Source organism: Callorhinchus milii, unplaced genomic scaffold (assembly GCF_018977255.1).
Source record: "Callorhinchus milii isolate IMCB2004 unplaced genomic scaffold, IMCB_Cmil_1.0 Scaffold4, whole genome shotgun sequence".
Lineage (NCBI taxonomy): Eukaryota > Metazoa > Chordata > Chondrichthyes > Chimaeriformes > Callorhinchidae > Callorhinchus > Callorhinchus milii.
The window spans coordinates 36,971,516-36,985,122 of NW_024704745.1; the positions used below are offsets into that span (position 1 = coordinate 36,971,516).

General features: G+C 41.8%; 1 protein-coding gene across 1 annotated transcript; it reads right to left on the reverse strand.

Moving 5' to 3' along the window:
• Positions 1 to 7,224: 7,224 nt before the first annotated feature.
• On the reverse strand, positions 7,225 to 9,816 carry LOC103181117 (SLIT and NTRK-like protein 5). Its single transcript, XM_007897354.2, has one exon. The coding sequence runs from the start codon at positions 9,814 to 9,816 to the stop codon at positions 7,225 to 7,227; it is 2,592 nt and encodes an 863-aa protein (XP_007895545.2).
• Between the last annotated feature and the right edge of the window lie 3,791 nt (positions 9,817 to 13,607).

The following is a 13,607-nucleotide window of genomic DNA, read 5'->3' on the forward strand; positions in this document are numbered from 1 at the left end:
ACCCAGTTGTTTGTGAGCTGGTAAATTGCAGATTCGGTGTCCTGTAGCATCATTGGAAATGAAAAGCCTAACAAAACTTTAAATTGGCTATGTGTAATATAGCCTTTCCTCGCCGGCCGCCACCCATCCTGATCCTAACCACCAGCTCGGGTTCGGATCCCTGACTGTGCAGTATTTTGGGATGTCTTCCTGATATGAAAGTGCTATAAAATGTAATGCATCGTTGTTGTTGTTGTTGTTGTAATAATAATCATTCTATTTGATATATAACCTTTAGGTTGGGAGCATGTCCCAAAGCATTCACATGATTTATTGTATTCTGGAGTGACTGTGTACTTTGGAGGCAAACACAGCAGTTAATTTGCATACAGCAGTGTCTCACAAATGGTAATCAATTGAGGGTAAAGGAAAGGAAGCTAAAAATGCCAAGAATGAATAATTCTTAAGCAAATGTTCTTTTTAGTTTTCTGCAGTGACCCGACCTATTTTATAAAAGTATACATTTCCTGCTCCTGTTTTGTCTCCTGTGTAACATTACTCTCTGTGCCTAGGCCTTTCTGCTGTATGTATGAAGGTCACTTCTGTCAGAAAGTGATGGAATGGATTTGAGATAGGTGGAGAATGTGTAAATGGCCAACATCGAGAAGCTCTCAGTAGAAACAAAATAACAGGAGAAGGCCTTTATCTTTTCGAGCATGTTCCCTTATTTCATTAAAAAATTATGCAAATTGTAAACCTACATTTTCTCTACATTCCTTAATACCCTTACCTTCCAAGTATTTAGGTATCTCCTTTTAATGTCCCAATTAGTAGATATAGGGGAACACGTGAACGAACCAATGACAAGAAGGCAGCAGATAACAGCAGAAGCTAATAGAGGAAGAACATGCATCCATAAGAAATTTGATTAAATTCAATAAACTCAGTGAAAAATTCCTATCAAGTTTATGTTCAATAGTACTAATTTGCACAACTCTAATGATGTGAAGCAAAATACCAAGTGCATATAACCGCAAGAATGCAACTAATAAACTATGTGTATGTATTGATGCCATCAAATATAAAGCTCTCATCGCACCAATGAGAAATGTTATCTCTGAAAAAAAATTAGGGCTATTTTGCAATGGTCTATTAAATTAATAAAATTGAATTAATTAACCAAATCTATTAATTGCAATATTTATTGCAAATTCCAATTCGTGAAATCACTGTGTTCAAGATCCTCGTCCTCACCTTCAAAGCCCTCCATGATCTTGCTCCCCCCTACCTCTGCGAGCTCCTAAACCCCTACCAACCTGCCCGCTCTGTCCGCTCAGTGGGCTCACCCGCCCCACCATTGTCGGGCAGGCCTTCAGACTCTGCCCCAACCCTCTGGAACTCCACCTGGCAGTCCCTCCACCTCATCCCCTTCCATTGCCTCCTTAAAGACCCATGTCAATACCTTCCTCATCAACCATGCTTTCGGTTACCCTCCATCCCGCCCACCCTCCATCCTCCTCAATCTCGACCCAGCTTGGGTTTGAAACACTGACTGTCCAGCGCCTTGGGACGTCCACCCGACATAAAAGGCGCTATACAAATATAATTTTGTTGTTGTTGTTGAATTCATAGCTGGTAACCCAAATCAACAAAGCAAAAATCACTGTTGAATGAATTTCGGGTGGAGCAGTCAACTTTTTTTGACTTTGACAACTTGGAATTTATGATTTGACTAAAATGTATTTTGCAAACTGGAAATCATAAACCAGAAGTTGCAAGTAGTGCAACAAGTATGGTCCCTGAGGTGCTTTAAGTATCAGGGATTAGATTCCTAGAATCATCAGTGTAAGCTACAAAAGACAGTTTTAGTCATGTACAAGAAAGGAGAACTTAGAAATCTTCTGATTCTTCAAACTTAAAAACAAGACAAGAAAAAGACATCTATGTGCAAGTTGTTTTATGAATTGCTACGTCATCCAGGTTCAGTAGTAGCATTCTCGCTTCTGTGTCAGAGTTTGTGGGTTCAAACCCCATGTTGGGACTTCAATCACATAGACACTCCAAACCAGTGCTGGGGAGTTTTGCATTGTCAGAGGTACTATCATTCGGACCCAATATTAAACTGAAGTCCCGTCTGTCTGTTCAGGTGGATATTAAAGATCCTATGGCGCTATTCTAAAAGAAAAGGGAGGTTTCTTCTGGTGTCCTGGCCAACGATCCCCCAAATAAAAATTTGGTCACTCACTCCATGGCTGTTTGTGGACATTGGTGAGCCCAAACTTGCTGCCACATTTCTCCACAAATTGGAGTCAATCCACTTTACAGCATATCCTGTGAAGTGTTTTCAGACACCTCAATAATGTGATAAGGCTCTATATCAAATGCGAGGATTATTATTTATTATTCATTTAAAGATTTACTGAATTGTTATGTAGATTGTTACTGGTGTTGACAATTTTATTTTTAGGAAATGGGAAGATTCAATTCACTATCAGTTTCACTGCCGCCCACTATACTCTTCTTAGGCTAATGGTCCTTTAGCTCATTCAAAACCATTATAAATTATTTGACACAAACCCATCTTGTTTCCATTGTTTCAGAACTGAGCAAACACTAGGCCGAGCACCAGATTTAGGCTAGTTTTTTTTAATTTTCATTTTGCCCTCACTATTTAATACAGTTGAATATTATGTGCAGGAATCTTAGATATTCTACACATCCACTTAATTGATCTGTAAAAGGTATTATGGGTTATAGATACGTGGATATAGTCCACTAGAAAACCAATGTGTAAACTCGTTTATTTTCGATAGAATTAAGGAACGTGTAGAGCAAAGAACAAGGCCATTCAGGCATAATGTCTTAGTTGGTGGTAACACACTCACTGTAGATCGAGACCCATTCTCCTACTCTTTCCCATGCTTTTTAGTAAATTAAAAAAACCTTGAACAATATTTGCTCCAAGTTTTAAATAACATCATATTCATATAAAGCTACAATTATAGTTCTACAAAAAACATTATAAACACATGTGTTTTGATTATATCAATTGATATATTTGCAAATTCAAAACAAAACTTAATATTAGTTAACAAAAGTCCAAATAATAGTTACCTCTCAAAATTTGATGTACAGTATACTTTAGATTAAATGTTTTGTTCTGAGTTCTTAATCATGTAGCATCAGACTCTATCAACATATATATTTGATATATAAAAGCAATAACTCATATGGTTAGCTTTTTTGTAAATTGGTGTAATCCTTGATAAATGCTAAGTTATCCCTGGACTGTTGTGCTCACTACATAGTTGTAGAACTAGGTGTGCAGATATTGAATTGTGCAATAAATAAATTTATGATAATTAATAAATACAGAAAAGTGATTGAGATATAGTTGACGGTAAAAGGAAACAGTTGATTAAATAAATCTTAGGATTTGGGTTTGCAGATTCCATATCAACTATGATGCTAGCAATGATTGCAATCCATGTCCATCAATTCAAATTGTTACTGCAATTACAGCATTGACATATTGGTGTAAATGTGGCAGGATATTTGTACTCTGATTCAAGAAAGCAATTCCGCAAATTTCATGAACAGCTCAGATGACACCACAGAGCAGCAGCTTGTGACAATTAACAATGATTGTAATGTGCTGAGAACTTGAAAAATCTAAAAAATATATTTTTAAAATGCTAGCTCTACTGAAACAATCCTGTAGGTACTTAGAGTGGAAAAAAAGTAATCTATTTGCTGCAATATTCATTCAAAATTGCATTGATTTAATCTTTTAACAAGGTCTTTAAAATTTCCAATTGATAGTTGATTCTTTTTCCTGCACTACAAAGTAGCTACCAATAAGTTACGTATATCAATGAACAGAAGGGACATAACCAGACGATAATGCTTACCTGGATCAATCTGAATTACTTAGTGCCTGACAACAATCTGTTTGTTGGCAATTATTACCATAAAATCTGTATTCTAGGCAGCAACATAAGTGGCATCAATTGAATATTTGTTATAGATCTCCTATCAAATAATTAATCAAGTTCCTTACACATGACAAGTGGTACCACAGCATGCTGAATTACCAAATAAAGCATTACGAGATTCCTTGAAGGAATTTGACAATTTGTTGAATTTCAATGCATTGATTTAACCAATCACACTTGAGGAATTAATTGTATGTTTGTTTTTAAAAAGACTGATGTAAGACCAATAAGTATACTCAAGAGTATTTCTTAATAATATTTTACATCTTGTATTCAGATTAATTCCTATCTTATCAAATTGATAATTCTTATTTTTTCTAAAAAGTAATTTTCAAAAAATGTATTCACAATAACCACAAAGCATTTTATCATGGGAACGGAACAGAAATGGTATCAGATGAGAAGCTGGGATTTAAACAGTTAAGCATATGTTCTAATTTGAAGAAAGGGCAAGTTAATCTTTCAGTGATACAGCAATCTGTTCTGCAAATATTTATCTTACTTCAAAGAAAGAGTGTGATATGAATCCTGCAAGTTGTGGATAAAAAAAAACAGCAAAGCATCTTGAATAATTTTCCACCTTAAATATATATTGGGATTTATTAACCTCAGAAATACCTCTGGTAAGGATTCTACAAATAGGTTGCACTTTATTGCGCTAAAACAATTAAAACCAAATGGAAAAAATATAATAAATACTGTGGTCCTATAAGTGAAATAAATTTAGTGCTTCTGTAGCATTGCTGGCATTTTTTTTGTCAGCAGGGAAAGGAGATCTCTATTCCCATTATTAGTGTTTTGCTGCATTGCACTAAGGCCAGGAAAAGAGGATGGAACACATCTGTTAATATGTGCTGTAACTGCCTTTCTCCAGAGATACCGTTCTCCATTAGTATGTAAACAGCAGAGATTGAAATGAAAAAACAGTATTTTTCTGATAAAATAATAGTAAACTCAACTATGCCTACACCAAACTGTTTCATTTCATCAATCCCAGGTCCATCTTAAGTATGTCATGGAAGTTATTTTGATCAATTCCTATTTATAGTAGTTAAAACTGAACAATGCAGTCAGGCAAAAATAGGCAGATGTGGTGACATAATAACAGGCAGGATTTCAAAGAAAATTAGTAGAATGGTGCACAAATTAAAAGCACCTTAAAAAGGAAATGTAGAAGCGTGCTTTCCAGTGACCTGAAGTTTTGCTTTGTATGTGAAAATTCAATGAGATTCAATTAAATTTACTGATGTAACTGGGTGAGTAATACGTCAGTTTGTCTTTTGCAGCTGAATTGCTTGGGGGTATATCTGCTGTTAGCAGTATGTATCAGAAAAACACTGTTCAATCTACTGAAGTATTTTGTTTACCAGTAGAAAAGTTACAATGTAATTGCATTCATGACTTGAAAGTTTGCTTCTGAACAGCTAACAAACTGACTAAATGACTCAATATTAATTCACACGCTGTATATTTGAGTGAAAATTGTGACAAGTGCTGAAACAACCCTTTATGTACTACAGCAGTATTAACAAAATACACCTTAATACAACTTCTTCAACCTGTTCAAAGGAGCCCTGTAAAGAATGGTGAGGAAAACAATTGTGAAACCTGGCTATTTGGTCACATTTAATTGTGAAGACTGCCAGACTTGTAAGACATTCTGAAATTTTATTTAAGGCCAATTAATATTGGGAAATAGCTGACTATTGACTAGTTCATGATACAAGATTCATTCAATTCAGTTGATTGTAATACTAAGGATTGGAGTCTAAAATACAAATATAGAGATCCTTTTAAGCCTTACAATCATTGACTGTTTAATTGCACAAATCAAAAATACTGCTGCTAACCACTTTGGTGACCTCTACTGGGGATTTTAATGTAATCTCGACAATCAATGCTGCAGATCCACCTCTGATTACTTCTTTTAACGCCAATTGCTTCATATGATATATCATATCAGTACATTAACCATTTGCTCTCCAATCTTAGTTGCTGCTTGTAGCTGCTGCATGAATTAGCAAAAAAAACTGCATTGTGGCAGCAAATAACAAATGTTACATCTTGAGTAATAATAATAATAATGTATTTTAAGTGCATTGCTTTTCTGTTTGGCTTGATTGAACTTAAAGATTCAACGCATTAACATTTTGTTTGTTTAGATTTGAAATGCTCACAATATTTGTGTTTTCTCAAACTATAAAACAATTAAATATTTACAAATAGCCTTATAAATAGCCAGTTCCAACATCTGGTGGTGCAATAAGATTTCCTCTTCCAGTGATTTATCTTTACAAGGGTATACAGACATCAGGTATACAGTTCTACAATCCATCATTTATCCCTGCATGACCCCAGTGCTCACAGGGATTTGTGCATCTCTGAAAATGAATATGAAAGACTCTGAGACCTCTTCTAATTTAAAAGTGCAGAATGCATACAAAGACATCCACTTGAAGAATAAGAGCTTCATATTAAAAGTAGGGGTGTGCTAGCCTTGTAAGGATTGGTGGAAAGCCATTTCAACTGTAACTTGTAGACTGCTGAAGCTGCAACTAAACCCAAATTGTGGAGTGTACACCACCTATTATACACAATGATCTGCTACATCATGTCTGCCCATGCCGGTTGCAAGATTGCAAATGTTTGATGCATTTTTATACAACATGCAACGTTTCTGATGTCACCCAGGAATAAGCAACATGTTTTGGTTTGAAGGGTTGTCAGCGCCTTTGGACTTCCTCCCAACATTAAAGGCGCTTTTACAAATGTAAATTTGTTGTTGTTGTTTGCAGGTCATTTTTGTGTGGCTAAAATTAGCTCTTTATTTCAAATTAAAATACCTGGGTTGAAGGTACAGTCTCACATGGGAATGAAGAACAAACTTACTAAAATACTGTGAAGTATCATTATTTTAGTAAAAATACAATATTTTTCCAGACATGGGAATGTTATGAAATACTATACTATCCCATCAAGGGGCCATGAATGTCAAAACATTTACTTATGCCTACTGCCACCATTCGCCAGACCAATTGCTTGACACAAGATCTTCAGCCAGGTGTCCTTGAATCTATCAAATGCAAGTGTTTTCAGTGAACAAATCAGTTGCAGTGCACACCCCTAGTTCAAATATCCATTCAAGGTGATAATCTTGTGCCAAGGCACTTTCACCTCAAACATTTATGGAGAACATAAAGCAAACCTCTGATAATCTGAAATAAATACTGTGTATAAACAACTCTGTAGTTCAGAACTGACTACACGTTGTCTGTTTTTCAAGAACTTCGAGGTAGTCCGGCTCAGCGTGAAGTTTTGCTTTAAGTTCCAGATAGTCATTTCTACTTTGCTCAATATATACATTACTGGGGGCACCATAGAGCACCGGCTCCCTCAACCTTTCTGGATGTAGATACTGGCGCCTAACTTCATAGTTAGGCGAATAATGATAGCTTGGTGGACTACCATAGTTATAGTCAATGTTGTTCCCATTGGGTGATTCATTCTCAGGTTCTAAAATCCCACGGTAGAAATGCTCTACTTCTTGCATTGGAGAGATGTCCTCTCGCGGCTCAATAGTGCTGATGCTGTATGTGGGGCTTCTCAGCTGGTTTTCTCGTTCCTCATCTATGTGGTTTCTGTAGGTAACTTTCAGCTCGTGTAGATCCCTGTAGTCATCCACTGAATTGCCCTCCCTGGATCTGTAGATGGGATTCTTGCACATGTGTCCCAAAGGATGGGGGATGAACTCGTACACGTGGCTGGCAGGACTCTTGGCTTTGGGGGTTGACCTGTGGCTGTAAACGCCATAGTGCAGATTGAAGGAGCTCACGTCGGAATTGTTGGTGCTGGTGCGATCGCTCTGTGCTTTTTTGCGCCTTTTCATCACGACCACGAACAGACCCGCGGCCACAAACACAGAGGTGATGAAAACCAAAAGCAAACTGAGGATGAGGACGGAGAGAGGCACGGAGCTGGTCTCTGCTCTGACCTGCAGTGGGGGCGGGGTGGTGCTGCTGCTGGTGGGCTCCGGGGTCGGGACAGCAGTGGGTGAGGGGGTAGTTACAACGATGTCAGAGTAATCGGGACAAATAAGATCCGATGCAATCGCTCTCACGTCCTCCCCTGTGAACTTCTTTGGCGACTGGCAGATCACATCGTTGATGACTGCGCCAGTGTTGAGTTTCTCCAACCAATGCTTCATCCCCACTATGTTGCACCTGCAATCCCAGGGGTTTTCGTACAGGTCTATCTGTATAAGGAACTTCAGGTGCTCTAAGACCCCCACCACGGGCAGGGAGGTGAAACGGTTATTCCTCAGGTTAATCCTGGTCAGATTCAAGCCCGAAAAGACGTCGGCGGGAAAAGAACGGAGCAGATTGCTGTTCAAAAAGAGCAACTGCAGGTTGGGCACCACCTTGAAGGTGCCGAGCGCGATGTCTTTAATGGCGTTGTACTCGAGGTACAGGTATTGCAGATTCCGCAGACCGTAAAATATCTCGGAGGTCAGTCTGTCGATGCAGTTTCCATTCAGGTAAAGTCGGCGCAGGTTCGTCAGATTCACGAAAGCGCGATCTTGGATGGTGGCTATCTTGTTGTGGCCGAGGTGCAGCAAGTCTAATCCCGTGGAATCGATAAAATCGGATCTGCGGACGATCTGGATGTGGTTTCCTGTGAGGTACATCTTTTTGGGGTTGTAGGGCTTTGGCTCCAGCTCGGTTACTCTCTCGATCTTCTTCTCCTGGCAATTGACGTTGAGCCCCAGATCCGAGATCTGCAGGTTACACGTGCATTGCCGGGGACAGACTAAAGGCACAGGGGATTTGGTCTGATAGGCGATGATGGGTCCGTAGTTGTATCCTTCCTTTGCGGTGGGGCCTCTGGAGATCGGACGTTTGGGGAGGCGAGTGCTTTTAGGGGCTCTCGCCGGAGACTTGGGCGAGAAGGTGATGATGGAAGTGGCCGGGGCCGGAGTGGTGTAAAAATACCCATGTGTGGTCAAAGGTGGCATAGGTTTCCAATCGGAGTCGGTGCTCGTTCTCCTGGGGCACAATTCTTGCTTGGAGACCTCATCCAGGTCTCTGCCGTGCAGGCGGAAAGGTGTCTCGCAGACCACCTCCCCGACCAGAGCCGTGTAGGCGATGCTCTCCAGCCAAGCCTTGAGGGCGATCAGATCGCAGCTGCAGTTCCAGGGGTTTTCCTCCAACTGCAGTTCCACCACCCGGTCCATGTGCTCCAAAAGGCCCGCGTAGGGCAACATCTTGAGCCGGTTGCCCCGCAGGTCGAGGTGAGTGAGGGGGACGTATCTGAAAACGTTGCTGGACAAGCTGCCGAGCAGGTTGTCGTTCAAGATCAACACCTGCAGCATGTGCAGTTTGCTGAAAGTGCCGGCTTCGATCCAGCTGATGTAGTTGTAATCTACCTGGAGGTATTCCAAGTTCTCCAGCCCCGCAAAAGTGTCGTCCCTCACCCCTTCCAGTTTGTTGTTGTTCAGGTGTAACCTCCTCAAGCCTCTCAGCCCGTGAAAAGCTCCCGCCTCGATCTCCTGGATGCGGTTGTTGCCCAGATGCAGGATGGAGACGCCGGTGAAATTCAGCAACTCGTTCGGGTACAACCTGCTCAGCAGATTCCCGGTGAGGAACAAGTGATAGACGGGGAAGTGCGGAGGGCTGATCTGCACGAGGCTGGCGATCTCTCTGTTTTCGCAACCGACGATCAGCACCTCGTCCCTGTCCTCGCAAGAGCAGAGGCTCTCGCAAACGTCTCCGTAGCTGTCGATGCTCTCAGCCCAGACGAGGGCGAAGGAAGCGAATGCCACGGTTTGCGTTACCCACACGTACATTTTCATGCCCGGGGTTTGGGCTCGGGCTCGGCTCTCGCTGTTTATTCTCGTGCTGGTTTGCAGCCTGTCACCTTTCAGGAGAGAAGAAAAGAGTATAAATACTTTGCATTTGCCAACGATCGCAAACGTCACAAAATACGATTTTCCCCGTCTCCTTGGCTCCCCACTTTTAAGGGGAGGGGAGGGAGGGGGGAGGGAGGGGAGGGGGGTTTATTTCCTGACCAGAGACGCGGCTGCTCGAATTGGCATGAGACTGCCAACAGATCGCTGCAATGACGTGGAGGTCATCAAGAGTTAAAATGACATTCCCCAAATAATTCCACGGATCCCACTATGTCTCCTCGGCTTCTCAATCCGACCCTGGATCCTCGACTGGAAGTCCAATGCATTCGAGAGGCAGCCGTGGTTTTACTTGAAGAAACGCACCCAGTGATTAAGAATCCACGAGAGATATTCTTACTTGAAATGGGAAAGTTGCATCGAGTCAGCGGTGAGATTACAAGAAAACACACGCATTGCCTAAAATGTGCAACCCCCCCCCCCAAAAAAAAAAAAATGCTACTTTGATTTTAAATCATCCCGAGACGTCAGGCTGATCAATAGCTGCCTGTCTATATGCTGACTGAAATACACGAACACGTTGATTTTTTTAAAGGCTGTCTTTACCGACTAATGGATCAAAGCAAAAAAAAAATGGATTGCAAAGGATTTTGACCCCTAAAAAAACATGCGGATGCGTCTCACATAAGCCAACACAGGGAGCCTGTGATTCCCGAGTCCAAGCTACAGAGCGCAGTGAAAGGCTATTACCCTTATCTCCTTGACATGAAAGATGACAAAGTGACACTAAACGGCTGGAAAAGACTACACATGGCTTTATATTTAATTTGAGCCGAATGCAAAGCTCTTTTTTGACCGACTTACCCAAGATCTTCAGCCACTGTTGGGTTTGCAGACAAACCTGAAACACTCAGCCATATCTGACATAGCGTTTACACCCAAAATGTTGCAAAAGCAGTCTGGTAAAAGTAGTTAGTCTGGAACATTGGTCATGGATAAAGCTCATCGCCAATGTTACAACACAGGAAATGCTGATTATACTCGGCGATGGCTGTCGCAGTCCTTCATTCTTCGGGGGTAAAAGATACCCAAGTTGATTAAAGGCAAACGAACAATGTGCGTCAGTGATTTAATGCTCAAATTTCATCTACAGTCGGAAACAAATCCGATTTCCTGGCGCTTCCCTCTCTCTTTTTTNCTGATTCCGCCACTGCGTACAATCTCCGCGAAATCCCGACCCACTGAGGCTGAAAACCACTTGGTTTCGAGCACATCGTTTTGCATTTCCCCCTTGAAACACGAAGGCTGCACTGATGCACACCATGTAATGCAATGTAACCGTAGGGGTGGGGGGAAAGGGAAAAAAAATATTATTCCCTATAGGAATTCCCCTCTTCTGATTTCGGAGGGATTCGTAAGGTTCCCCCCTCGGTTTGTGGATAATTTTATCCCCCACCGGTACCTCGACACCGCACTTCCATTCCTCCCATTAAAGTTCCCCAATTCCATCAGTGCGGAAGGCAATGACCTGTCACACTAAACTTGGCGACTGGCAGTAGTGAAGCGATCGCAGCCGTGGCTCGGGAGAGGCGATGCCCCGCATCAGATGCCTCTCCGGGTTCCGCGATGTGTTTCTTTTTTTTAATGTCGGGTTTGCGTTATTTGCCCAAAGCTCTCAATGCCTCGATCGCCAGGTCCGGCACCGAGAACCACACACAGGGAAAAAAAGGCTGCCTTTAGCTGGTCAGGACCACAGACAGCGAGAGTTCATTTAGACCTTCCTCACACACTCACACACATACACACGCCGAGCCGAGCAGAGCCGAGCAGAGCAGAGCCAGACATCCTCCTAATGAAATTAGAGGGTACCTACCCCGCGCTCTTGAGAGATCATAATATAACAGGAGATGGTGCGTTTCCGGCTACGATCGGAGTTAGTTGTTTTTTTTTGCTATGCGATTAGGAATCCTTAAAGTGGTCCTTCTGCTATTTTTTTGGGGGGGTGGGGGCTGGTGGTGGTGGTGGTGGTGGCGATGGGGGGGGAGGTTGTGGTGGTGGTGGTGATGGGGGGGGGGGGGTGAGGGGGAGGTTGCTGTGCTGATACAGACGCTTGGGTTTTGCAGACTGCTTCACGTTCGTAACGTGACGGTCAGCTGGACGCTGGGCTGTGCTTCACTTCCACCAACTTTAACAGGCAATCACAGCAGAGTGATCGCCTCCCGGCAACACAGCCTTCCTCTCTGATCCCCTCTCTTTCTACAGCACTTTTTGGTCTAAACCGACACACACACACACACACACACACACGCACATACACGTACAGATACGCTTTGGACTGCACTGTTATAATTGTGTGCATTAAAAATAAGGCTAAATCCAACTCGTCTCCATTTACCTACAAATCGGGTTACAGAGATAGGGAGGGTTTGTCGGGAGTAATCCACTGTGGGTATTAATGCAGAGTTATGGAAACCCCTCGGGGAATGTGCGATGTTGTTACCGCGAATCCTTTTATTAATCTGTTTTTGTCTTCTAATTCCCCACTGTCAGTGGCCGGTGAACAGCAATTGCGAAGAATTAACGTTAATCTGCATCAGATGCAGAAATTCGGAAAATAGTCTTCAAATTGCAATGAAACACTGAAGCATTTTTTTTTACCCCCCCCAAAATAATAAAAAAAATGATATCTACACCAGGAACGCCAGAGTCTTCCACTTATTTCGAGTGATGTTCTTTCCTTTGGTCTTGTTCGATGCTGTGATATTTTCCTTCATTCTTCCAAGCCTGATTATTTCCTTATTTCTAACTGGGTCATAAATCAGCGCTAATAAACCATTTGTAAGCGAGGCAGTATTTAGTGCACTCAGCAGCGCTGTTTGTCATTCAAGTAGCCATTTCCTCAACACCAGCAGCAAAGGAAAAAGCAAACATGCTCACTTGAACTGACAATGTCAGATGCCAGTAGATGGCAGTGCAGGGTGACAGATGTGAGTATGGACATGGGGGACTCCACACATTTGACTTTGCTGATTTTCAAGCAAACATATCAGGTTTGGTCGGTACCAGTTGATATCACAATGGATTTCCTTAATCTTCCACATGATCCTATTTTCAATACATTTACCACTACTGCGAAAGCAACAATGACAATAAAGGCCAAGATTGTTGCTTAATTAGAGTACTATGGTAAGGAAGAAAAAAAACTATTTTCTTTCCTGCTTTCCAGCAAATGTGTAGTTTTGTTTATATATGCACAGTGTTGCCGTCAGTAGAGCAGGTGTCAACTGAGTGCATTCACACTTTTAGTTACTTTCAGGCAGTGTTAACCCTGTTGGATGGATGGATGGACTCTTGGGGAAAGATTTAAAAGCAGGAGAATGTGATTACAATGGATAGCTCCATTGAGATAACTAACATCAATATACATATCACCTCCACCCCCACCGCCCACACACCCACACAAATATAGATATCACCTCCTCTCCCCCCACTCCCCCCTGAAATGCAACACCTGCCCATTCACCTCTTCCCATATCATTGTCCATGGTCCCAAACACTGTTTTCAGGTGAGACAGCAACATGTACTTACATGTACTTCCACCAACTTAGTATATTGTATTCGTTGCTCACAATGTGGTCTCCTCCACATCAGGGAGACGAAAGGTAGATTGGGTGATCATTTTGCGGATCACCTCTGTTCCGTCCATTGAGTTGCAACCCGAGTTGATTTG

Bases quoted from the DNA above. Each gene is read 5' to 3' on its own strand.
- LOC103181117 (XM_007897354.2), bottom strand. From the start codon at position 9,816: ATGTACGTGTGGGTAACGCAAACCGTGGCATTCGCTTCCTTCGCCCTC.